This window comes from Esox lucius, chromosome 13 (genome assembly GCF_011004845.1).
Source record: "Esox lucius isolate fEsoLuc1 chromosome 13, fEsoLuc1.pri, whole genome shotgun sequence".
Taxonomy (NCBI): Eukaryota; Metazoa; Chordata; class Actinopteri; order Esociformes; family Esocidae; genus Esox; species Esox lucius.
This window is the reverse complement of record NC_047581.1, coordinates 38,290,073-38,317,904: the sequence shown is the minus strand read 5'-3', so window position 1 is coordinate 38,317,904 and position 27,832 is coordinate 38,290,073. Positions and strand designations below refer to the sequence as shown.

Here is a 27,832-nt window from a genome sequence, read left to right as displayed (position 1 = left end):
TGAGCAGGAGTACAGATCTCTAGGTAGGACAATCCCTTACTAAAACAGAACTAAACTGCGAATTGTCCATTGGAGACTGACAAAACATGTTTCATTAGGTAGCTAGCTTCAGCAAGTAAGCAATTGTGAACCGGTTGAGAACGAGCGAAGTGTTGAGACACACGATCCCATCCTGATGTAACATTCGCTGTTGGAGAAATCTTTTTCCAGGTGTTTTTAACTTCAGTGAGAACAAGTAGGGATACCAAAAATCATCTGGGAAATTACTGACTTCACACGTTTCTTTTTGTAAAGAAAGTTTATTTGTAAAGAAAGTGTATTTGATAAGCAGGTCTTAGACAAAACCATACAGATGGAGAGAGATCTGTGTTTCTGTGCCACTAAAAAATTATTTTCCAGCATGGGAAGCACCAATGAGGCCATCTCCTTCCAGGTTGATGTAGTTACTTTCTGTATTCCTATAGGCTGACACCTCCTGATGGCAGTTGTGATCACACAACCATACTGGACATCAGAAGCAATCCGCCAATCAAGATGCAAGCCCATCCCTGTCAACTAAATTAAAATGGTCAATGCAGTCACTGGCAACTTCAATTTAAAACACCTTTTCCCACAGTCCTCCAACCATCTCTATGGACAGAGCACTAGCAGCAAACATCCACCCATGCCAGGGGGTGGAACCTTCCATTACAGCTACCAGGCCGACCAATCAGAGGCACTGTGGCCACAATACGCATAATCAAAACAAAAGCATGTTTATTGTATCCCTTTGCCCTCCCATACCCCCTGCACAGGGGGGTCAGGGACCAGGGGTCTGTTTAGGGACCCCAGATACAGAGCCATATACTCAGCACATATGTCCCTGCTTGAATAATGATGAATGTATGACACCAACAGTGTTTAGAGGGCAAGAAGGGGCCCAGATGATATCTCTAACCCACTGTGGATGCTCTCCTATGGAGTTTAATACAAACTGTCAGTTAACACCTGTAGAGTCCATCAGGTTCCAGAGCCTTCTTCCCCCTCTAAAATACAGACTCAGCACCCCAGAAGCAGGCAGACAGGAGCACACAGAGATACAGAGACACAAACAGCCACAGCTTCAACCTCATCCACGGCCCACCAGAAGACCTCATCCAAGGTCCACCAGAAGACCTCATCCATGGCCCACCAGAAGACCTCATCCATGGCCCACCAGAAGACCTCATCCAAGGTCCACCATGGAGGAGATGGGGACGTCAGTGCATGAGACAAATCAACAAATAATCTTAAATTTTAAAAAACAACCATAAAAAATTAAAACAAAATCCCCTGCGAGCTAACAGAAGAGGAACATGCAAAATGGCTTTTCAGTTAAACACTTTAAAAAGGGGTGGTTAAAACATAAAATACCATCTCCACCCATGACACCCTATTTAGTGCATTACTTAGAGTGGATAATACAAGGATTAGGGTGCCATTGGGGACAGAGTCTTTGTGGGACTCAGATTATGTCACCATCTGGGGGGGGGGGTTCATGGCAGGGTTCCAAAAGGGCGTGTCCTAGGTTCCGGCCGGTAGACTAGAGGTTCTCAAGGGGGGAAGAGTAGAACCCAAATGTGTGGGGTTGGTACTGCGCCTCTCTCTCTCCTCAGTCCACAGGGTTTCTCCTCACACCAGGGCGGCACAGTGCTCTGCTGCCCATGGAGCCTGGAACATGCCGAAGAAACACAATGTTATGGAACATCTTGAATAACAGGCACCAAACAGGAACATCATGTTATACTGTTAACAGCTAGTGAAGCATTTTTCCCCTTCTTGGTTCCTTTTATATTTTTACAAATTTACAGTGCCCTCCAAAACTATTGGCACCACTAGTAAAGATGAGTAAAAAGGAGTTATACCATTTTTTATCTTTTGGTGAATTATCTTAATGTCACACTGAAAAAAAAAAGAGAAATATCCAACCTTTAATGGAAGTACATTTATACAGAGGAGAAAACCTGTCGCCAAGAAATAATTATTTCTAACAAAAGCATGTGTGCCACAATTATTTACTAATGAACAAAATGTAACAAATTGTACGTTAAGTTGATTAGAGTGTTGAGGAACTGTCAAGTAATCATCCATGACTTCCTGTTTCACAGGGGTATAAATATGAGGTGACACAGAGGCCATATTCCATTATTCATACATCAACATGGGAAAGATAAGAGAACACACAAATGAAATGAAGGAAAAGTGTGTTGAGCTTCATAAGTCAGGGAATGGCTATAAAAAATAGCTACTAATCTGAAAATGCCTGTATCTACCGTTAGGGCAATACTAAACAAGTTCAGAGCAACTGGAACTGTTACAAACTTGCCTGGCAAAGGACCCAAATGTATTTTGCCCCTGTCATTACACCACAAATGTAACCACCTCCACCATACTTCCTGTCATTACACCTTAAATTGAAGCACCTCCACCATACTTCCTGTCATTACACTGTAAATGCAAGCACCTCCACCATACTTCCCGTCATTACAGCGTAAATGTAAGCACCTCCACCATACTTCCTGTCATTACACCGTAAATGTAAGCACCTCCACCATACTTCCTGTCATTACGCTGTAAATGCAAGCACCTCCACCATACTTCCTGTCATTACGCTGTAAATGCAAGCACCTCCACCATACTTCCTGTCATTACGCTGTAAATGCAAGCACCTCCACCATACTTCCCGTCATTACTGCGTAAATGTAAGCACCTCCACCATACTTCCCGTCATTACTGCGTAAATGTAAGCACCTCCACCATACTTCCCGTCATTACTGCGTAAATGTAAGCACCTCCACCATGCTTCCCGTCATTACAGTGTAAATGTAAGCACCTCCACCATACTTCCCGTCATTACACCGTAAATGCAAGCACCTCCACCATACTTCCTGTCATTACACCGTAAATGTAAGCACCTCCACCATACTTCCTGTCATTACACCGTAAATGCAAGCACCTCCACCATACTTCCTGTCATTACGCTGTAAATGCAAGCACCTCCACCATACTTCCTGTCATTACGCTGTAAATGCAAGCACCTCCACCATACTTCCTGTCATTACGCTGTAAATGCAAGCACCTCCACCATACTTCCTGTCATTACACCATAAATGTAAGCACCTCCACCATACTTCCCGTCATTACAGCGTAAATGTAAGCACCTCCACCATACTTCCCGTCATTACACCGTAAATGTAAGCACCTCCACCATACTTCCTGTCATTACACCGTAAATGTAAGCACCTCCACCATACTTCCCGTCATTACACCGTAAATGTAAGCACCTCCACCATACTTCCCGTCATTACAGCGTAAATGTAAGCACCTCCACCATACTTCCTGTCATTACACCACAAATGTAACCACCTCCACCATACTTCCTGTCATTACACCTTAAATTGAAGCACCTCCACCATACTTCCTGTCATTACACTGTAAATGCAAGCACCTCCACCATACTTCCCGTCATTACAGCGTAAATGTAAGCACCTCCACCATACTTCCTGTCATTACACCGTAAATGTAAGCACCTCCACCATACTTCCTGTCATTACGCTGTAAATTCAAGCACCTCCACCATACTTCCTGTCATTACGCTGTAAATTCAAGCACCTCCACCATACTTCCTGTCATTACGCTGTAAATGCAAGCACCTCCACCATACTTCCTGTCATTACGCTGTAAATGCAAGCACCTCCACCATACTTCCCGTCATTACTGCGTAAATGTAAGCACCTCCACCATACTTCCCGTCATTACTGGGTAAATGTAAGCACCTCCACCATACTTCCTGTCATTACACCGTAAATGTAAGCACCTCCACCATACTTCCCGTCATTACACCGTAAATGTAAGCACCTCCACCATACTTCCCGTCATTACAGCGTAAATGTAAGCACCTCCACCATACTTCCTGTCATTACACCACAAATGTAACCACCTCCACCATACTTCCTGTCATTACACCTTAAATTGAAGCACCTCCACCATACTTCCTGTCATTACACTGTAAATGCAAGCACCTCCACCATACTTCCTGTCATTACAGCGTAAATGTAAGCACCTCCACCATACTTCCTGTCATTACACCGTAAATGTAAGCACCTCCACCATACTTCCTGTCATTACGCTGTAAATTCAAGCACCTCCACCATACTTCCTGTCATTACGCTGTAAATGCAAGCACCTCCACCATACTTCCCGTCATTACTGGGTAAATGTAAGCACCTCCACCATGCTTCCCGTCATTACACCGTAAATGTAAGCACCTCCACCATACTTCCCGTCATTACACCGTAAATGTAAGCACCTCCACCATACTTCCTGTCATTACACCGTAAATGTAAGCACCTCCACCATACTTCCTGTCATTACACCGTAAATGTAAGCACCTCCACCATACTTCCCGTCATTACAGCGTAAATGTAAGCACCTCCACCATACTTCCCGTCATTACAGTGTAAATGTAAGCACCTCCACCATACTTCCCGTCATTACAGCGTAAATGTAAGCACCTCCACCATGCTTCCCGTCATTACACCGTAAATGTAAGCACCTCCACCATACTTCCCGTCATTACACCGTAAATGTAAGCACCTCCACCATACTTCCTGTCATTACACCGTAAATGTAAGCACCTCCACCATACTTCCTGTCATTACACCGTAAATGTAAGCACCTCCACCATACTTCCCGTCATTACAGCGTAAATGTAAGCACCTCCACCATACTTCCCGTCATTACAGTGTAAATGTAAGCACCTCCACCATACCATTACACCCTAAACTCCACCTCACTTAACAGTGGAGATCAAGTTCTTTTCGGTATAGTCACCCTTCTGTTAACGCCAAACCCACCTTGAGCATTTGTTGCCAAAAACCTTGGTTCCAGTCAAAGTTCCAGTAGCGTTTAACATACTCCAGGCACATGTCACTAAACTGCCTCCACACTCATCACATTGCTCACTCAGACCAGAAGGTCCAGGCCACTGAATTCTGCAGTTTCACAGCTGCCCGACCTACATATGGGCTTGCTAAAGAGTCATGTGACGAGGCACCCTGTTCACCTGGGGCCCCACTGTGCCAGATTACACCGCCATATGCCGGACTCCACCGGTATACCACATCCAGGATATGAACCCTGGATGCTCAACGACCAGGACTTGAAATCAAGTTATTTAGTTTAAAGAACCAAACATAAAAGCTACAAAAACACAAGCTGACCTGCTTGTGGACTCAAAATCACATTCTGTTGTTGCTTCTTTTTCTTCTTTTCCTCCTGCTGGGGGGAACCCTGGAATAACACATGAGACGGTGAGAGTGGACATATGAAGGCAGTGTGTTTGGGTGTGCGGGTGGGAGTGTGATTGGGTGTGCGGGTGGGAGTGTGATTGGGTGGGCGGGTGGGAGTGTGATTGGGTGGGCGGGTGGGAGTGTGTTTGGGTGGGCGGGTGGGAGTGTGTTTGGGTGTGCGGGTGGGAGTGTGTTTGGGTGTGCGGGTGGGAGTGTGATTGGGTGTGCGGGTGGGTGTGTGATTGGGTGTGCGGGTGGGTGTGTGTTTGGGTGTGCGGGTGGGAGTGTGATTGGGTGTGCGGGTGGGAGTGTGATTGGGTGTGCGGGTGGGTGTGTGATTGGGTGTGCGGGTGGGTGTGTGATTGGGTGTGCGGGTGGGTGTGTGATTGGGTGTGCGGGTGGGAGTGTGTTTGGGTGTGCGGGTGGGAGTGTGATTGGGTGTGCGGGTGGGAGTGTGTTTGGGTGTGCGGGTGGGAGTGTGTTTGGGTGTGCGGGTGGGAGTGTGTTTGGGTGTGCGGGTGGGAGTGTGATTGGGTGTGCGGGTGGGAGTGTGTTTGGTTGTGCGGGTGGGAGTGTGTTTGGGAGTGTGTTTGGGTGTGCGGGTGGGAGTGTGTTTGGGTGTGCGGGTGGGAGAGTGACTCAATCATTATACCTGTCTTTCTCTATCTCTTAAATTCCTCATGTGGCTAGAAGATGAGGGGGAGGAGGAGAATGAGTTTTCTGCTTTGGCACCTGGAGCAGAAAGACAGACAGATTACCACCATACCATCCCACAGGCAGACAGACAGATTACCACCATACCATCCCACAGGCAGACAGACAGATTACCACCATACCATCCCACAGGCAGACAGACAGATTACCACCATACCATCCTACAGACAGACAGATTACCACCATACCATCCCACAGGCAGACAGACAGATTACCACCATACCATCCTACAGGCAGATAGACAGATTACCACCATACCATCCTACAGACAGACAGATTACAACCATACCATCCTACAGACAGACAGAGCCAGCCTCAGGACTGACCTGCTGGTCCTTTGTATTGGGGGCAGTCCTTCTTGATGTGGGCATGGCTCCCACAAAGGAAGCAGCATCGTTTATCTTCCTGTCTCCTCCAGCGGTCACCCTGACGACGCTCTCTGCAACCCTCACTCTCTGCCCAATCCCGTCTCCCCTCCGCCCAGTCCTCCTGCTCCCGGCGCTGACGAGACCTGAATGAAACACACACACACACATTGGTGTGACCAAACACTCACAATACATAGGCACACCCACAAGCAGACCGCACCCACAAGCAGACCGCACCCACAAGCAGACCGCACCCACAAGCAGACCGCACCCACAAGCAGACCGCACCCACAGAGGCACACAGCTAACAGACGTCCTTACTTCCGGCGCATGGGGCAGTCTTTCATGAAGTGTCCTATCTTGCCACATATCCGACAACAGCGGTCGTTGGGAGCCAGCTCCCCACCGGTCAACACTTCAGGGTCAAAGAAGTACTCCTACAAAAAACACAACCCAATAACTCCAGTTCCACATCATCATCATCATTATAGCAGTGTTCACTCCCCAGGATCCACCCTAAATAAGCCCCATTCATATCTATAGGCTTTAACAGGGCTCAGTTTGTCGTCTGCTGGGACAGCAGTTACCATACGCAGAATATCAAATGCTTCAGTCAGGTCCTATTATCTAGCATCCCACATAGACCATAGAACAGTTAGGCAGCATATCCACTGAATGCTGGGGTTGGACTAATGGGTACTAACCATGGGACTGGGGTACTCTGCAGGGTAGTTTTTGACTGGTGTTCCAAAAACTCTTCTACCATTGATAAATGCCTTCATGATGAAGTTGGTCACTAACAATGAGAAGGAGAGAGAAACGTCAAGCTTGAAGCTATCAGACTGACGAAGACAAAGAAGGACAGACCGACGGACAGAGGGACAGACAAAGGGGTAGACGGAAGGACAGACTGACAGACAGAAGGACAGAGAGGGAGGGACAGACCGACAGTCAGAGGGACAGAGATGGAGGGACAGACTGACAGTCAGAGGGACAGAGATGGAGGGACAGACTGACAGTCAGAGGGACAGAGATGGAGGGACAGACTGACAGTCAGAGGGACAGAGATGGAGGGACAGACTGACAGTCAGAGGGACAGAGATGGAGGGACAGACTGACAGTCAGAGGGACAGAGATGGAGGGACAGACTGACAGTCAGAGGGACAGAGATGGAGGGACAGACTGACAGTCAGAGGGACAGAGATGGAGGGACAGACTGACAGTCAGAGGGACAGAGATGGAGGGACAGACTGACAGTCAGAGGGACAGAGATGGAGGGACAGACTAACAGAGGGATGGGCAGATAAACAGAGGGACATGCAGACAGAGACAGGGAGAGACAGAAAGACAGAGGGACATGCAGACAGGGATGGGGGAGACAAAGACACAGGGACAGACAGACAGGGATGGGGGAGACAAAGACACAGGGACAGACAGACAGGGACACCTACTTCTCCTGGATAGACCGGCTCCCAGGTTATGATTCAGATCGAAAGGGTCTGTAGAGGAAAACAACACAACATCACAGCTTAGTCCATGACATCACAGCCCTGTTCAATAAGATATAATGTAGATCTTTAATAAGGTTTAGTGTAGATGCAGAGGTTTAATAAGATGTAATAAAGATGCAGAGGTTAAATAAGATTTAATAAAGATGCAGAGGTTAAATAAGATTTAATAAAGGTGCAGAGGTTTAATAAGGTTTAATGTAGATGCAGAGGTTTAATAATGTTTAATATAGATGCAGAGGTTTAATAAGGTTTAATGTAGATGCAGAGGTTTTCATAAGGTTTAATATAGATGCAGAGGTTTAATAAGGTTTAATATAGATGCAGAGGTTTAATAAGGTTTAATGTAGATGCAGAGGTTTTCATAAGGTTTAATATAGATGCAGAGGTTTAATAAGGTTTAATATAGATGCAGAGTTTTAATAAGGTTTAATGTAGATGCAGAGGTTTAATAAGGTTTAATATAGATGCAGAGGTTTAATAAGGTTTAATGTAGATGCAGAGGTTTAATAAGGTTTAATGTATATGCAGATCTTCAACAAGGTATAATGTAGATGCTGATCAACAAGGTTTAATGTAGATGCAGATGTTTAATAAGATAATGTAGATGAAAATATTTAATGACGTTTAATGTAGATGAAAATATTTAATGACGTTTAATGTAGATGAAAATATTTAATGACGTTTAATGTAGATGCGGATGTTTAATAAGGTTTAATGTTGATGCAGATATTTAATGAGGTTTAGTGTAGATGCAGATGTCTAATGAGGATTAATGTAGATGCAGATGTCTAATGAGGTTTAATGTAGATGCAGACGTCTAATGAGGTTTAACGTAGATGCAGACGTCTAATGAGGTTTAATGTAGATGCAGACGTCTAATGAGGTTTAATGTAGATGCAGACGTCTAATGAGGTTTAATGTAGATGCAGACGTCTAATGAGGTTTAATGTAGATGCAGACGTCTAATGAGGTTTAATGTAGATGCAGACGTCTAATGAGGTTTAATGTAGATGCAGACGTCTAATGAGGTTTAATGTAGATGCAGACGTCTAATGAGGTTTAATGTAGATGCAGATGTCTAATGAGGTTTAATGTAGATGCAGACGTCTAATGAGGTTTAATGTAGATGCAGATGTCTAATGAGGTTTAATGTAGATGCAGATATTTCTGCCCCTACTGACCCTCGATGACGATGTACTTGGAGGTCCACTGTTTGTTAAAGGTGGTCAGAGCAGCTCGCTGTCTAATGCTAATCACATGCTCTCTGAAGTCAAAGGTCTCTGTGTAGAACTGGAGAAGGCCAAGCCACAGAGCTCCTACAGACTCCATGTTCCTCTGCTGCCAGTGGGAGGCCTGAAGGACACATGAAGGACAACCTCTGACACCCCTGAACGCATACGGACGCCCCCTTTTAAACTCAAACACATACAGCCCTTACCATAAGAACTGTTGAAATGGACGTCCCTTTCAAACTCATATAAACACATACAGCCATTAGCATAAGAACTGTTGAAATGGACGTCCCTTTAAATCATACAGTATCTCAAAACACATACAGCTATTAGCATGTGCACACAAACCAGCTACATTCTAGCGACTGACTGAAGTTCTCACCAGGTTGTCCAGCTCTTCGTAGAAATAGACGTTCCACCCATCCACTAGAACCTCTGGCTTCTTCTCCCCAACATAGATCTACAGACACAGACAGACAGACACACACACACACACACACACACACACACACACACACCTTAGCAATAAGACATCCTAATTTGGACAGAAACAACAGAACAGACACCCTTCAGGCATGCCTGGGTGTTACCTCCTGGAGCACAGGGATAACTGGAGGGTTCCTCTGCTGGAGGTAGAACAGCACCATCAGGGTGTAGGCATAAGACGACAAGCTCCCACGAGACGCGTCACCTATATCACACATCTGAAAGGATAAACACACACCACCTATATCACACATCTGAAAGGATAAACACACACCACCTATATCACACATCTGAAAGGATAAACACACACCACCTATATCACACATCTGAAAGGATAAACACACACCACCTATATCACACATCTGAAAGGATAAACACACACCACCTATATCACACATCTGAAAGGATAAACACACACCACCTGTATCAGTCATCTAGAAGGCCTAACACAGATTCCCCTTATCATTCATCTAGAAGGCCTAACACAGATTCCCCTTATCATTCATCTAGAAGGCCTAACACAGATTCCCCTTATCATTCATCTAGAAGGCCTAACACAGATTCCCCTTATCATTCATCTAGAAGGCCTAACACAGATTCCCCTTATCATTCATCTAGAAGGCCTAACACAGATTCCCCTTATCATTCATCTAGAAGGCCTAACACAGATTCCCCTTATCATTCATCTAGAAAGACTAACACAGATTCCCCTTATCATTCATCTAGAAGGCCTAACACAGATTCCCCTTATCATTCATCTAGGAAGAGAAATTCAGATACCCTATATAACATCTGGAAAGTAAAATAATCTCTATTTCACACATCTAGTGGGTTAAAAATTAGGCATCTCTAATGGACATCTAGGAGAAACAAAGCCTCTACATCACACATCTAGAGAGTTCCCTATATCCCTATATCACATTTTATTTTGAGGAATAGAACATTGTCATGTTCTTTGAGGTAAACACCACCACTTGTTGTTTGGAGTGTTTCAGATTTCCGCTTGCAATTGCGACAGGGGTATGTACAGTTTCCATTCACAAAGTTGTACGATGCTAATATCGCTAATAACTGACGGAGACAGAGCTGAATAATGGATTGTTTTTTAAAAATCACTATGTGCCTGAAAGACCAATTTGGGGTAAGGCGACTGTCACCGAAATATGATGTTTGGACGAACTGACAGGTTAAGCCTCGTTCACACCAGGCAGGGCAAAACGTATGTATACCGGCTCAAGTCCATTCATTTCAATAGAAAGCAATCCGCACCACACTGGCTAATCGACCGCAATCGGACAGACTTGGATGCAGTACGGCAGGTGTGTCGCATGAGTTGAAAAGTTCCTACAGCGGTGCTTTTATGTACGGTGTCCGAAATGGAAGCTAACTTACCACAAAGAGCTAATATGTAGCATTCAACTATGTGTAGCTTTCAACTATGGGATCGCAAGAAAAGCTTTGACAGTCCAATATTTGTAGCCTACAATATCAAAGTTCGTTAAATATTTGAGGGACATTTTCATGGAAAAAATTTTAATAAATATTAAATAGTAATACATATTATATAAATAAATATAATATAATATATAATAAATATTATATAGCCTGAATGACTTCAAAGTTTTCATTTCATCTACTACAATGAAACCTAAATTGAGAGAAGCTCCTGCTCGTTGCCTTGTTAGACGCAAAAAAAAATTAGCCACTCCTCAGTCTTTGCGATACTGGTTATGAAGATGCGGAAGACTAATTCTCATGTTGGGATAGATTGACTGCGATGTTCGTGTTAAGGTACCGCACGGTAATTTTATGCCGTGCCTGGTGTGAACGAGGCTTTATTGTTGCTGCCGAATGTATATAGGGTTTTACTGCAGACTTTTATTTTGAAGGCAAAACACGAAAACCGGAGGTCTTATTGTTGCTGCCAAATATCTAATGTTTCCAGCATGATGGTAATCTATTGTAGCCGATTATAGCTATCAAGCTGTGACAGTAGGTTAGGTAGTAAGTACTCCCCCTCAATTAATGATTCTCAAAAACTGTTCAAGAAACCCCTCCCAGATTTATAACACAATCCCTCTCCAAAGCTAATTAAAAACAATAAGTAACAACAACAATACATCTTTTTTTTTAATATTACAAAGGTTCTCTATTTTAACTTAAACTCTAACCATTTCTCAATGTGCTCCACCTTACAATATTGTTTACCTTATATAATGTATTATTCAAATAGTAAATAGTTCCATTCATATTTTACCACACATGGGTTGCAAAGCCATTAAACAGATGGACTAAAGAAACCATCTGGAATGCTTGGCACAGCAGTGCTCATTTCAAATCAGGCAAGGTTGTCCATTGTTTATCACACACAGGCAAAATCAATGATGTAGTAATAATAATAACGACATATTAGAAAACAGCAGCAACCACAAAACTGGCATTTTCAGTAGGCTATTTCACAATGGTATACACAACCGAGTAACCTTAGCAACATTAGCAAGCACGTAAGCAGAATTAGCATGCAAACAAACCAAATTGCTCATACTTAGACAGTTTAGCTCACATCACTCAGTATTTATGCAAGCATTTAATGAATGATTGGGATATACATAAATATTATATCTGTGATATGACATTTACATCACAAAATGTGTCCGGATGATCTATAATGTTGTAAAGAGGTTACTGTCACTTTCTGCCGCCAGTTCGGCTCAGCCCACAAAATACGTCATCGCTGTTTACTAACCTTGGGTGGTCGCTCAGATGATGGTTGCCTCCTTTATATCACCGTGACAGCCAATTGCTGACAGTTCAACACAAATGGGCGCATGCACAGACAGAGCCAGTTACTTTTCTCCGACCTCACTCGCTAGGTTGATACAGCGAACGTCCAGTGCAAGAGGTGGTTGCTCTGCTATGATGCCCATGCGATAGTAAACTATGCGCAATGGAAAATGCGCTAAGCTTGGTCAAAAAATGGAAGTCTTATGTCATAAAAATATTGTATTTTTCTGAGTGCAGGACATTGTTGCTCTGATGCTCGTGTAATAGTACACAGCGTGTGATGGTAAACTGCGCTCAGCTTGGGGGAAAAATATGGTATTTTATAAAAATAATCTGTTTTTCTGTGGCGGCGTATCACATTTTAGCAGCAGTGGACCGCCGCTGTTATTACAATAAGAGGGAAACACTGGGGGGGGGGGGGGGTTGAATGACATTGTTAAGCCTAACACATTTCTATGCAATAATCTATGAGAACAAGAGAACTAGGTCATACTGACTCTCAAAGCAACCTAGATTTCAGCTGCCAGCCCACACCTCTGTCACTCAAACAGTGTGAAAGATTTGATCTAAACCACACTACATGAACTGTGTGTTAAAGCAGCATTTCCTATATTTAGGTTCTTGGGTTGAGTGTGGGGTTCAGAATTTCACTTCATCCATACTGGTGGTTTTGGATGGCTGATATGGAATTAGGGGACTGTCTTGGTGAGAAAAAAACAAGAAACCAGGCCAGCCTAGTTCAGCCGGCCCACAATAAAATGTGTTAATCATGGCTGCCCTCTTGCCCACGTGAAAGGCATTGTCGTTAACCACTACGCTACCGAACTGCACACATGCTGGGCTATAGTATTACATTTAGTATCATTAACATCACGCCAAGTTTGAATATTTTGTTAGACATGTCGCTAGACGCCATTATATTGTGTTAAACTGAGTAACGTTTCTTATTAAGTTTACCTCAACCAGAAATAGCATCTATGAACATCATGGCATTAGCCATTCATGAACGACATTGATACAATAACTACTGTATCAATATAGGTGATGATAACTGACTTTTTCGTCAAGTGAAAATACGAGAGAATCGTGTAGCCAGCGAAGTGTTTGTCTATCCTGAACAAATCCTGAGACAATTCGAATATCCACCAGAAATAGTTGCAATATAGTAATCAGTTTCATTTTAGGCTTCCCATAACGTACCTACTCAAGGTTATAGCCAGCAAGGTTTTTGTCTATCCTGAACAGATCCTCTTTTGCCACTGGCTGCTTTAACAGCTAATTAGCCAATTATGAATGACATAGATACAGTATCTATCAATACAGGTGACGATAACTAGTGATGGCTATTCGAAGCTTAATTCGCATTATTTTAGCAGCAGGAAATTATGCTGGCAGCACTCAGATTTTCTTTATCACAATAAAATCACTAAATGTATAAGTAAATAAATCCGCACATGGTCAAATCGAGGATCTCAACTCAACAATGCGAAATAATTTAGATACGGTTGCACCACTAAAAACTAAAGAAATACGCAACAAGAAACTTGCTCCCTGGTACACAGACAATACTAGAGCACTTAAGCAATCCTCCAGAGAGCTGGAGCGAAAGTGGCGCTCCACCAAGTTGGAAGTATTTAGACTAGTCTGGATAGAAAGTACACTACAATACCGAAAAGCACTCACATCTGCTCGATCAGCTTATTTCTACAACCTGATTGAGGTGAACAAATCCAACATTTCTCTTTGATACAGTTGCAAAGTTAACAAAAAAGCAAAGCTCAACAAGTGAAGTGGGTCTTCACTTCAGATGTAATGAATAAATGAACTACTTAGATGAAAAGATCGTCACCATTAGAAAACAAATAACTCCTCCTTAAATTGTTATGGTCCTCAAAATCTCAGTTGTCCTAAAAATTTCCTGAACCTCCCTGACCAGGAGTCAATGGGGACTCTTACATTTTTTGATACTGTATCGCTCGACACGTTCACAAAATTTTCTAAACCCACAAACTGGAGCAGAGGAGAAACCCGCAAACTGTCAGCTAGACCCGATTCCAACAAAATTACTAAAAGAGCTATTTCCTGTGCTAGGTCAGCCAATGTTGAACATAATAAATTGCTCCCTTTCCTCCAGATGTGTACCAAACTCACTAAAATTAGCGGAAATTAAGCATCTAAAAAAATTTAATCTGGATCCCAAAATATTAAACAATTATAGGCCAATATCGAACCTCACATTCCTCAAAGAAATCTTATAAAATTTGTTTCCCAACAACTGAATGCCTTCCTGAAGACGAATAACATTTGACAAATCAAATGTATGTTTTGGTGTTCCTCAAGGCTCGGTTCTGGGCCCATTACTGTTCTCACTATATATGCTGCCTCTGGGCGATGTAATCCGAAATCACAATGTCAATTTTCACTGTTATGCTCATGACACACAGTAATATATTTCAATGAAGCATGGAGAAGCCCCAGAATTAGCTACTTTGGAAGCATGCGTTTCAGATATTATCACATTTTATATTACACATCTAGAGACATGAACAGTCCTCCCCTTTTATATCACATGTCTGGAGACAGGAACACTCATCCTCTTTTATATCACATGTCTGGAGACAGGAACACTCATCGTCTTTTATATCACGTCTGGAGACAGGAACACTCATCCTCTTTTATATCACATGTCTGGAGACAGGAACACTCATCCTCTTTTATATTACACGTCTGGAAACAGGAACACTCATCCCCTATATCATCAGTTCACAGACGCGCACCAGCAGCAAACCTTCTGGTGGAATGAGCATCAAGTCATAGCATCTGAAAACGGCTCACCTTGGCGAACACCTTCATGACATAGCAGAGTGTCTTGACTCGGGGGTCGATGGCAGCATAAGATGCCAACAAACGAGTGTTGTGCAAGGCCTGATGGGAAAGAGAGAGATTGAGGAAAAGAGGTCTAATATGCCGGATACTTGTTGCCCTGACCGATGCCCTCCTGTCTCACCAGAGTGTTATAGAGGCTGATGTCTCCTTCCAGGCTGGTTCTAACATGGTAGAACTTCACTATGGGAACCTTCGCCGTGGTGATGGGCAGGATGTTTCTCAGGCCTGGGTCAAAGGTCAAACACATACTAGTGAATGTTTAGCCAGTCAAATGATGCGGCGGTCAAATGGAACACAAATAAGGGCCAAATATTGTGAAGATGCATGTTGATCACCTCTGAGAACTGGGGCATTTTAGATCACTGCAACCTAATTCTCCTAGCCAGCTACTCTCATTCTCCTAACCTGCTACGTAAAGTCACTTCTGTTTGTAGCTGTACTTCCTTCAGCGAGGCGCCACTGACCTGGATGTTTCCTCAGCAGCCTGGCCAGAGACTCTATGATACTGATGCAGTCCAGACCCTGTTGTGAGCAGAAAGACAGAGCAATTATGGGAATCATTTAAAGTTAACCTGGGGACAAGACGTCCAGTCAAAGGAAATGACAGGGAGCTACCCAACATGTGACAGATTAAGCGGACAGGCCATTACGTCAGCAGTCTCCTGTCCGTCAAGAACCATACAGATGTCCAGGTCACTCTGCTTGAAGCCAAATCCATTCTTGGATGAACCAAATAACCGTAGCCTGGCACCTGTCAAACACCAAACCTAAGGTCAGTATCTTATGAATGTGATGTGTCCTTAGTCTTACTTCCAAGTTCATATCCTTGGTCGTTTTTTAAGGTAATCAAATTCAATTTGATGAATATATAGTGGCATCAGATAGCATTTAGACCCCTTCACATTACCCACATTTCCATAAATAAACACACACAATATCCCATAATGAAACAGAAAAAAACAGTTTTAGAAATGTATGCATATTTATAGAAAACTAAAACCTAAATATTGAATGGACATAAGTATTTAGACCCTTTATTCAGGAGTTTGTTGAAGCCCCTTTGGCAGTGGTCACAGCTTTAGGACTCCTTGGATATGCCTCCACCAGCTTTGCACACCTGAATTTGAGTAGTTTCTCCCACTCTTCCTTTCAGATCCTCTCAAGCTCTGTCAGGTTGGATGGGAAGCGACTCAGTGACCTGCGACCTTCAGGTCTCCCCACACGTTCAGTGGGGTTCAAGCCCATGACATTGGCCCTGGCAACGCAATACTGTATAACCGTAAACAGATTTAGTTTAGGCTCACTATAACGTAGCTACTGAATGTTGTAGCCAGCTAAGTTTTTGTCTATCCTGACCCAAAATGCATGCACGGATGCGTACTTTGAAAATCCCCCAGAAACAATCGCAATATAACCATTTTTATTTTAGGTTTACTATAATGTAGATACTGAAGGTTATAGCCAAGATTTGTTCTATCCGGAACCTATAGTTTGGACCTATAGTTTGCAGGTCTACTTCTCTAACCACTACGCTATTTAACAAGTCAGTAAGAGAAATTTTCTTTTTTTGGCCGGCTCTGCTTACGCGGTCCGGAAAAAATAAAAAGCAATACTGTCTATAACACAACAAAATATAGAGAAAGTTAATGTTCTGAATAATTTCCAAAGCCACTGTATATGCTTAATAACTTTCATATTTGTGCACTGATATGCACATAACCAACGCTTTCAAATCAAAATAGTTGATGCTCAAGAAGAGACATCAATTAAAGTTAGAAAAGCCTCATTTGAAGAATATCTTGAGTTTGTGCTATAAGCTAGAGTGTGCTTATTTGAGTCAGTGACCTTTTTGGTTATCCTTGAATGTTTGTTAAATGAATTGTTATAAGCAAATTTATCTTTAAGTAAGCAAACATTGTTTTGAATTCTTAGAAAACTGAGCTAAAGGTATTAACATCAAGGATCCATCCCACTGTGGAACAGATGTGTCTCAATACTGGACTAGTAGTTATTTAGTATGGTGTCTCACCTGTGAACTGTCTTTTGACAAAGCTTTCCAGGTCCTGAAGAATGTGTTCTCTCACTCCAATCTCCACCTCATCTGGGGCAAAGTCCCCTGGAACAATATACACTAATCTTTACATCTGAAAAACTGATTGCTTTGGAGGAAGCATGCATATCAACACCCAATATTATATCTAAATTTGTAGTATTGTGTACAGGGCCTACAATTAAGTGAAATCTAGAGCAGATTTAACAGCAAGGCACTGGGGATTGACAAACCACCCTAGCTGCCTCTAACATGGGGCTCATACAAGACAGCACTGTGGTATGTATGCTTTATAAACTGCATTTCCTGCTTGTCCTGCTATCCAGTGTAATCTTTGGGGCCTCAGATGTGACAGACTTACGGTAGCACTGCTGGCAGACAGAGTTCAGTGTTTTGAGGAAGGCCTGAGTCATAGGAGGAAGAGGGTCCAGTTGAACCCTCTGGAAGTCCTCCGGGCAATCCTTCTTCAGGTGACCGTCCCTCTTACACACACCACACACCACCACGTGGGCCTGACACACAAACACACACAGACAAAGACACACACACACAGGGTTACAATGGGTCTGACTCCTTATGGTCAAACAGCCCCAACTAGTTGTCAATAAAATGATTTAGAAGATGCAGCCTTGAAGGCGTAGTGTGTGACATGTTGTGTAGGTGTCTAATGTGGGCAAGAAGTGGTTAATTCCATCCTGTCGTGCGTGTGTGTGTCATATTTACCTTGCCTCGAGTGAAGGCCTGTTTGTTGAACTCATAACATAGAAGACTGTCTGCTTCGATTCTGTTGTCTGCCACTTCCTGTTTGGGCAGGGCTTCCTCCTCCTCTTCGTCCAAAGACCCAGGAGTGTTGAGGTCTGGGCCCTCATCATCAGATAGAAGCTCCTCTCCCGAGACCTCGTCCAACGGGAACAGCTCTTCGTCCTCTGTGGTGATGCTGTCTAGATGATGTCTGGGATAAACTTCCTCATCTAACTCCTCATCCGTCTCTACCTCATCATCCTCCTCTTCTGACTGACTGTTTTTCCCCAAGCCCTCCTCCTCCTTTTCTCTTCCATTGTCGGAGTCTGAAGGAGTCTCCTCTTCCTGCTCCTCCTCAATGATACAGTCAGAGTCCGTCTGGAGGCCTGCCTTTCCCTTCAGCTTATTGGATGCCTGAGATTCCAGGCTCAGACTGCTCAGCACTGAGTGGACGCGGCTCATGTCACTTGGAGCCTCCTTGCTGGGCCCTGGCTTGTGATTGGCTACTCGTGGCCCTTCTGTCTTGTGGTTGCCTGGGGGTATGCTGAGAGGCAGGGCAAAGTATTTGTAGGTGTTTTTGAGGCAGTGGAGGATGTACTCATACATCTGCTGGCTGTTCAACGTACGGGCCACATTCCTCTTCACAGCGAAAGGATCTAAAAACACACACTTTGTTAAGATTATAATCTGAGACAGACACAAATGATGTAGCTTTATGCATGGGGGGCTGCTAACTCTTGGTTTGCTAGTAGATTGTTCTTCCCACAGGCTGTGGTCTGGTGACAATAACAGTAACAGAATGAAAGAAAACAGTTTCAGTCTTGGAATAGAACGAATGGCTTGTATTCCCTGTCACCTAGCAACAGCTGACTAGAGTCTGCAGTGTTTACAAACCCTCCACAGCGATGCGTTTCTTGGGCCAGTCCTTGGCCTCCCGTGATAGGATGAGGCTGGTGCGCACGCTGATGACACACTCCGCCATGTTGAACTCGAGCGAATAGAAGCGCAGCATCTCCACCCACAGCAGCCCCACGGCAGGAGTAGAGGGAGGAGTCGGGAACACCAGGGGAGCCTGGAGACCCAGTCAGAAGGAGGCATTGTGGACCTGGGTATCCATAACCTCCTTTCATTTATGGATTCTAGCACACGCTCTTACTTCAGTGGAAAGGCCACAGCCTAAAAGATGGGCCTAATGTGCAAATTAACTACCCTAGAGGTTAATATTACTTGCAAAAAAATATGTTTGCCTCCATAATAAACAGGAAGAAGCTGAGCAATTTATGAGAGGAGATCACAACCAGTTAATAGGCCATCCAAGGCCATGGATATCCGTGCCTCTGAGAGATAAGAGGCGCACTGCAGTGGGAGGTTACCTTGCCCTTCTTGAAGCCATTGTCCGGTGGAGGTGAGCAGGAGTCTTTGGAGACCGGACAGTAACTCCAGTGGACATAGCCATCATCCAAGGACATCAGGCTGAAGTCACCCAGCCTACAGATGGAGAACTCCTTGATCTGAGACAAAATATTTCACATCAGATATTTTTCCAAGCTAAAATGTTTATTCAAAAGACTCACTGATTTAAATTATTTTACTGAGTTAACGTTGAGAAGCAAATCAGTCGATTTGCTATGAATCAATGACACCCTAATCTATGCTTTTTGTGCGATAAAACCATTTGGGATCTTTCCTTTCAGCACATTTAACATGGAACCAGCGGACATTTTATACTGAATTTGAAAGTCTAACTGCATCCTCATCAATCTGAACAACATGAGTCATTTACAGATTATTTTACATTTTCATTATAATGTGGGCATGGCACAACCACCATCATGTTGAGGAAGATCTTTGGATCAACTTTTACATTACATATTTTTTTAATTTGATAACTTTTATGCAGTCACAATAGGCTAAAATAGACAGTCTAGTCTGACTATGTTGCTTTAAGTGTGACAAATGTCTAACAGCAAAATGCTGCCTGGCATTATTTAATGAAAACCTGATGTACACAATGTGGGAAAAAGTATTTCCATAGGATTTCTGATCAGATACGAGACGACGTAGCATAGTCGCTACAGTTCTCGGATCGGTGCAATACGATGAACCAAAAGTATATTATAAAACGAAAATATTCTAATGATATTAAAACAAAAATATTCAAATGACAAAACAAAAATATTCAAATGACAATAAAACAGAAATATTCAAATGACAATAAAACTGAAATATTCAAATGACATTAAAATGAAAATATTCAAATGACATTAAAATTAAAATATTCGAATTATATTAAACTGAAAATATTTGAATGACATTAAAAAAATATTTTACAATGACAATAAAAGATAAATATTCTAATGACAATAAAACAACACACAGACCCGCCATCTTACCTCATGTCCCAGGTAGGCAGGAAGGACAGGCAGCTTCCTCTGCTGCAGGAAGTAGATGACCATAAGAGCCAGGACGTATGCCGGGAGACCGCCCTCCTCCGCCTGGTCAATATGACAGATCTAATGACACACAGAGAGAGACACACCAACAGACAGAGGCAGGGACAGAGATATTAAAATGGTGATGCAGTTATGTTTGGGATGACATGAACACATAGAAACCCAGGATTAGGAAAGATTATGTCAATCCTAGCTACCAAGTAGTTGCCAGGTTATTGAAGTGATTGACCCACATCTGGAGGACAATGCATAAACTCACCCGGGCCCAGTATCTGAAGCCTAGAACCAGGGGCAGTAGGAGAGGCTGCCGACTGGCCAGCTCAGACAGGAAGGAGGTGGTCAAGCAGGCATTGTCATTTCCTGCACTCACCTTACACACCAGACCACTGAGGAGAACAACAACCGTCAGACCGAGGTTCTTCACAGAACCAAAAACACCACTTTTTGGTTTACTGCTATGACTAGAGAACTTGTTTGACTTCCATATCTGTTAAACTGAGTCATTGATTTTTTTAAATATTTGCGCTGGATTACATAAATCACATACTCAAAGAACAAAACGTCAGAAAGAAAATGAGAATCTGTAGTTCCAGTGGAAGTGTCTTTGCTGTTTCCTTAAGAGGATGTGATTATTGAAGGACACTGACTGACCTGTTTTTGTCTCTACAGATGACCACAGGCACTCTGGCATGGAAGTCAGCTTCCAGGTCCACATACAGAGCTGGAAACCATAGCAATGACACAATAAAATAATGTTGAGGCTAACATGCTAGCATAGAGTTACACTGAAAGATAGAGGTACTCACGGTTCACAGATAGACTCTCCTGAACCAGCAACAGAACCTCTGGCTGATGCATCTGTGAATACAGGCCCAATTGAAAACCTTCATACAAAATAGACACAACAATGTGAATACAGGCCCAATTCAAAACCGTCATACAAAAAAGACAACACTGTGAATAGAGGCCCAATTTAGAACCTTCATATAAAAAAGACAACACTTAGAATACAGGCTCAATTCAAAACCATCATACAAAATAGACAAAACACTCAGAATACAGACCCAATTCAAAACCATTAGACTCAAAGAAAACAACATGATTCCCCACCTACAACACTGAAAGGTAGACTGAGTTGTCCACCAACAACACTGAAAGGTAGATGGAGTTGGCGAGCTAGAACCATGAAATGTAGATGGAGTTGTCCACCTACAATACTGAAAGATGGATGGAATTGTCCACCTACAATACTGAAAGGTAAATGAGGTTCCTTACAGCCACAGCCAAGCGGGACTACTCACATGACGAGGGAACTGGATGTCGATGTTGACATCAGAGTCCTTGAAACCAAACTTTGTACAAGAAGACCCATAAAGCCTGAGTTTCACCTCTGGAGGGAGACAGAGAACAGTAGGTGTAAAGATAGCAGAGTGTTCAGGGGTGGATATACATAGAATGAATAAAGCCCCATAGAGAGACACCATCAAACTTGAAAGGGGATTCTAATTCTAGAAATGGAATTCTATGGGTTCCTATGGTTTTTCTCACCTGGCAGGACGGCTGTTAGTACTTCCTGCATGTTGGAGACGATCTGTCGTCTGATCTCTACATCCTGGTCACTCATCCCTTGCTCCCAGAGCACGCCCTCCAGAGCCACGCCCACAGCCACCACATGCTCTGGAATGGGTGGCATGATCTCTGTCAACATGGCTTCTTCACGCCGCTCCTAATAAATACAGACATGGAAAGGTCAGTGACAAACACATACGAGTCATCAAACTACACACAGACCATATGAATAAAGACTACAGCCATCAAACTACACACAGACCATATGAATAAAGACTACAGCCATCAAACTACACACAGACCATATGAATAAAGACTGCAGCCATCAAACTACACACAGACCATATGAATAAAGACTACAGCCATCAAACTACACACAGACCATATGAATAAAGACTACAAGTCATTAAACTACACACACAGACCATATGAATAAAGACTACATCCATCAAACGACACACAGACCATATGAATAAAGACTACAAGTCATTAAACTACACACACAGACCATATGAATAAAGACTACAAGTCATTAAACTACACACACAGACCATATGAATAAAGACTACAGCCATCAAACTACACACACAGACCATATGAATAAAGACTACAGCCATCAAACTGCACACAAACCATATGAATAAAGACTACAGCCATCAAACTACACACACAGACCATATGAATAAAGACTACAGCCATCAAACTACACACACAGACCATATGAATAAAGACTACAGGCATCAAACTACACACACAGACCATATAAATAAAAATGACAGCTGTCAAAAAATTAAAATACCAAATTTAGTATTTGCTCAAACTTAGCTTTAATTTACAAGTTAATTTACAAAAAAAAACAAAAACAGATGTTTTAATTTTGTCTAAAATAATGGTTAGCAAAGGTTAGTAAATTGCTAAATTAGGACTGGGCTAGGCTTAACATGCGCAAGGGAAACTAGCCCTAAATGTGTATTTTATCCTGAGAGTCCTGAGACAGGTATCCACTACCATGGTTCTAAAGCCAACATTTTCTTGAATTTTACTCTTGGCATCATCTACCGCTTATCCGGGGCCGGGTCGCGGGGGCAGCAGTCTAAGCAGGGATGCCCAGACTTCCCTCTCCCCAGACACTTCCTCCAGCTCTTCCGGGGGGACACCGAGGCGTTCCCAGGCCAGCCGGGAGACATAGTCCCTCCAGCGTGTCCTAGGTCTTCCCCGGGGTCTCCTCCCGGTGGGACGGGACCGGAACACCTTCCCAGGAAGGCGTTCCGGAGGCATCTGAAACAGATGCCCAAGCCACCTCAGCTGACCCCTCTCGATGTGGAGGAGCAGCGGCTCTACTCTGAGCTCCTCCCGGGTGACCGAGCTTCTCACCCTATCTCTAAGGGATCGCCCAGCCACCCTGCGGAGAAAGCTCATTTCGGCCGCCTGTATCCGGGATCTTGTCCTTTCGGTCATGACCCAAAGCTCATGACCATAGGTGAGAGTAGGAACGTAGATTGACCGGTAAATCGAGAGCCTCGCCTTGCGGCTCAGCTCTTTCTTCACCACGACAGACCGATACATCGACCGCATTACTGCAGAAGCTGCACCGATCCGTCTGTCAATCTCCCGTTCCATCCTTCCCTCACTCGTGAACAAGACCCCTAGATACTTAAACTCCTCCACTTGAGGCAGGCACTCTCCACCAACCTGAAGTGGGCAAGCCACCCTTTTCCGACTGAGGACCATAGCCTCAGATTTGGAGGTACTGATTTTCATCCCCACCGCTTCACACTCGGCTGCAAACCGTCCAAGTGCATGCTGAAGGTCCTGGCTTGAAGGGGCCAACACGACAACATCATCCGCAAAGAGCAGAGATGAAATCGTGTGGTCCCCAAACCTGACACCCTCCGGCCCCTGGCTGCGCCTAGAAATTCTGTCCATAAAAATTACGAACAGAACCGGCGACAAAGGGCAGCCCTGCCGGAGTCCAACATGCACAGGGAACAAGTCTGACTTACTGCCGGCAATGCGGACCAAGCTCCTGCTTTGGTCGTAAAGGGACCTGACAGCCCTTAGCAAAGGACCCAGGACCCCATATTCTCGAAGCATTTTACTCTTTTCATTTTTATTCCTTTTCAGAGTTTTTTAAGAGGCAATTTTCACTTTGATACTGTAGGTCACTGTGTATAAACAAAGTCGGAAAAATTCTGATAATGTGTTTTCATTTCAGGCTGTAAGACAACAGGAGGTAAACATCTTGAAAGGGGGTGGCAACTTTCTATGCCCACTATATTAGGACTATCATTACGGCCGCTGTTACGACCGCTGTTACGACTGCAATATCACCTTGGCTCTCCTTTTGTGCCACTTGTCTCTGACATGTCTGTGAGCTGCAGAGACAGAGTCCAGCAGAACGTCACACAGTGAGCAGCTGTACACTGCAGTGGGGTTACTGCGGGACCTCTGGTAGAAGAGGAGAGAAAAGAAAGGGCAGTGTCAGCGACAAGCTAGAGAACAAACCTCTGATTGGTTGAATGAGTTGTGTACATGCAGTGCAGGATGGGAGTTGAGGAACAAATGCTACACCAGCTCTCTCCTCCATCTCCTGCTGGTGGACCGGCTCACCTTCTTCAGACGGAAGATTTCCTCCCGGCCAATCTTCTCCTCCGCCTGTTTCAGTCCCAACAGCTCTTTGGCTGACAGTACAGACTCATCCACAACCGGCCCACGATCCTCCTCACCTAGACCACGCCTCCGGTCACGGTTCCTACGGTTCCTGCCCCCTGTTGACACAGAAATTACATTACCCAGAGTCCCCTGTCCCTCTAGGTGATCCACAGAATTACCCAGAGTCCCCTGTCCCTCTAGGTGGTCCACAGATCAGTTGGTCTTGCCTGGGCAACAGAAGGCACGTTTCTACAAACTCTAAATCTGGTTGTAAAAATGCTCGATTCAAAAGATTAGCGAACAATTATCTGTATTTATAAGGTTAAACAGAAAAACAATGTGCATTCAGGAGCCTGATGTCGGAAGACCAAGTCAGAACAATCTGTCCTCATCAGAGTACTTCCCCTCATCAGTCAGCGCTTCTAGATTATCCAGCATTGATAGAACACATCAGGTGGCTCATCTGGATTCCTTCCAGGTCGTAGTTTCCCGTTAACAGTCCTTAGATCGTTAGGTTAGGATGTGTCAGGTAGAACACATTACTATACAGGGAATGACCACCTGTTATCTCTACTTGATACTACAGGGATGACCTCTTAGCAATGCCAGTTGGCCTGTCAGCCATTACTTCCAGACCCAGCGTGTCCCTGGCCCAGTCACACAGGCCAACAATGGAACAGTAGAAAATGTAGTTCTGAACATAAGAATGTAACTCAGCAGAACTCTGTGCTGTATGGATCATCTGGCACTATTAATCTGTCAAACAGAACACAATGGAGTGACCTCTGTCAGGAACTCAGAATGAATACAGCTCTCAGTCCTCTGTCTCTCTAATCACCCCAAACCACCTACAAACTGTCCAGAGTCCTGGATACCCATTACCAACCACATTAGAGGTGTTGGGTCACCTACCGGAACTGTGAGGCGTGTTCCCCTGCTCCTCCCCCAGGTCCTCCCCACGAGACGTTCTCCTCCAGTTCTCCTCCTGGCCCAAAGCCTGCATGTTCTCTGGGTACCTGAGTTTACGTGTCACATTTTTAAAACAGTCTCTAATCAATAACCAATTGCAGTTATTGCATTCAACTACCTTAGGAAAACTAATTCATCAGTAGTAATAAAAGTCAAGTGCTGGTGTTGATGTGCAAAACATAGACTAAGTAGAACTATTTACTCTTAGGATTACTATGACAAATCATAATTACTATGTAATTACTGCCTGTGTTTTTTGGCACAATTGTCCATACTTCCCACTCTCATTATCAGTAGTACTTTTAACCAACAAAAGCCTGACACCAAATCTAGCCAAAAAAAGAAATACTTTAGAAGTTACCTCCGGAAACCCTCCCTCGGAGAGGGACTGTGCCCCCCCTTCGGAACACCCCCCACTCCTACACCAGGGGAGCTGCTAAGGGGCCCCATGCCTCCCTTTTTGGGGCTGGCACGGTAGAACCCCCCGTGACCGCCTCTCTTCCCGAGACCCCCCCGGTCAGGCTTGGGACTGTACCCTCGGCCGGCGTCCTGGTTCCTCCAGGTCTCACCATCATCTGCCGCCGTGCCACTCTCTCGTCCTCCCAGCTTCAGGTAGCGGGACTCTTCCATTGTGTTTCTACTGGGCCTGTGGAGTGACGGAGAGAAAAGCGCCCAGTCTGTTACTACCCCAGGGATATGTTACATGGACAGACATAGGACACACCCCTCCTAATGCCACCCCCTCTTATCGGGAGTGGTCCACTCTGGTCTGCCCAGTACCCCATCCCACAAAGGAGGTGAAGAGCTGAGTGAGATCTCATTCTTTCCCTGGTCCAGGTCCATGGGTTCCCTAACCTCTCCTCAAGGACCACATTACATGTATTCTTTTGTTCTATTTCAGAGCTAGCAGACCGGATTAAGCTTGCCATGTAAATACTGAACCCTTAATAAAGTGAACCAGATGAGCTAGTGTAAGGCTACACAAACTTTGTGAAATATCAACACACACCCTGCCTGTACTCGCTGTCGGGTAGGCATCTGCAGAGCAAGAGAAATAATCAGACTTGTCCAGACCAGGAACAGCCTTAAAAGGACGGGGGGGGGTTGCTTTCTCTACGGTCTCTGGACTGTGATCAGATCCTCTGGATTAGAGGACCTGATAAAATATGGTAAAATAAGGAAGGGACTATGTGGTACTCGGCCCTAGAGCACCTTTAATGACATGTCTGGCTTAAATCTTTCATAGTCACTTTTCAAAAGCTAGGCTACACAATTACAGCAGCAATTGGTATGGACGCTAACTAGTTATGAAGGCCCAAATGTCTGCCATTAACTGCAGTTGGCTCATTTGCCTCACTGATTGTTACACGAACATTATTTTAAAAACAACTACTTTCTGGGCAAGTGTTTTTGCTGAGTTCTTGTTAGCTACTAGTTAATTACTTGTTAACGGTAGCCACCATGACGATACATTTAGCAAGCTATATTGCTTGCTATACATTTTTCGCTGACTTGACTGACTTGCGCTCGACTACAAACCAGTTACTAACTCATAATAACTATGACCTTTCTGTTGTTGAATTAACCTTCCAAAAACCAAAGCAATGTGTTTATTTGTTAGCTCGCTAGCTACGTTAGCTAGCTATCGAAATGGCTAGCTAGCTGATAATTCACATGCTTCATGTTCTTTGCATTGAAGTGCGGTGCTAGCTAGCCAATACACAAAAATAAATGGTGACCAACGTGTAACCATGTTTAGAAATACCTTTAGTCTTTGAATGGGCAGCATGCTACAGTACTTTAATCGTTAAAGTGTCTTTAGCTTGCTAGTCCAAAGCACCTTCTGTAAATTAAGTCTTGCTGCGCACGCACGAGAGTTTTAAGGGGAGGAACAAACATCTTGTTGATGACGTTGATGAAGACGTAAAATGTTTTTTTTTTTCGTACGGAACCTGTTTTGGGTCTTTGCGTGTTAACCTTTTTTTTTTACAGTCTATGGTGTTAACATGAACAAATCAAATATGACTTCCCACCTGAAAATGTGCTTTTAATTTACAAAAACATCTATTATAGAAAGGTGTGCCAAACTGCCTGAAAACAGTGCCTAA

At 43.8% G+C, this 27,832-nt stretch overlaps 1 protein-coding gene across 2 annotated transcripts; it reads right to left on the bottom strand.

The window, feature by feature from the left end:
- Window positions 1-279: 279 nt before the first annotated feature.
- On the bottom strand, window positions 280-27,626 carry tut7 (terminal uridylyl transferase 7). Of its 2 annotated transcripts, XM_034296380.1 has the most exons (31): window positions 27,490-27,626; window positions 26,086-26,370; window positions 25,668-25,771; window positions 24,714-24,871; window positions 24,435-24,551; window positions 22,083-22,260; window positions 21,836-21,924; window positions 21,341-21,392; window positions 21,186-21,255; window positions 20,794-20,920; window positions 20,475-20,594; window positions 19,455-19,592; window positions 18,976-19,153; window positions 18,064-18,737; window positions 17,702-17,852; window positions 17,320-17,406; window positions 15,941-16,041; window positions 15,755-15,812; window positions 15,412-15,515; window positions 15,240-15,329; window positions 9,725-9,838; window positions 9,517-9,594; window positions 9,084-9,255; window positions 7,843-7,890; window positions 7,096-7,187; window positions 6,713-6,828; window positions 6,350-6,534; window positions 5,962-6,041; window positions 5,241-5,310; window positions 1,884-1,920; window positions 280-1,689 (listed from the first exon to the last, which is right to left on the bottom strand). In XM_034296380.1, the coding sequence occupies exons 2-30, from the start codon at window positions 26,352-26,354 to the stop codon at window positions 1,916-1,918; spliced, it is 3,825 nt and encodes a 1,274-aa protein (XP_034152271.1). In that variant the 5' UTR covers window positions 26,355-26,370; window positions 27,490-27,626; the 3' UTR covers window positions 280-1,689; window positions 1,884-1,915. The 2 variants fall into 2 exon arrangements, with proteins under 2 accessions (XP_034152271.1, XP_034152270.1); XM_034296379.1 differs by lacking the exon at window positions 1,884-1,920.
- Window positions 27,627-27,832: the final 206 nt, after the last annotated feature.

Excerpts from the sequence above, each read along its gene's own strand:
- tut7 (XM_034296379.1), bottom strand. The coding sequence starts at position 26,354 with ATGGAAGAGTCCCGCTACCTGAAGCTGGGAGGACGAGAGAGTGGCACG. Across the intron at positions 20,921-21,185 it reads ATCTGTAGAGACAAAAACAG|TGGTCTGGTGTGTAAGGTGA; the intron begins GTCAGTCAGTGT and ends TGTTCTCCTCAG. Across the intron at positions 16,042-17,319 it reads TGTCAAAAGACAGTTCACAG|GTGCCAGGCTACGGTTATTT; the intron begins GTGAGACACCAT and ends GGTGTTTGACAG.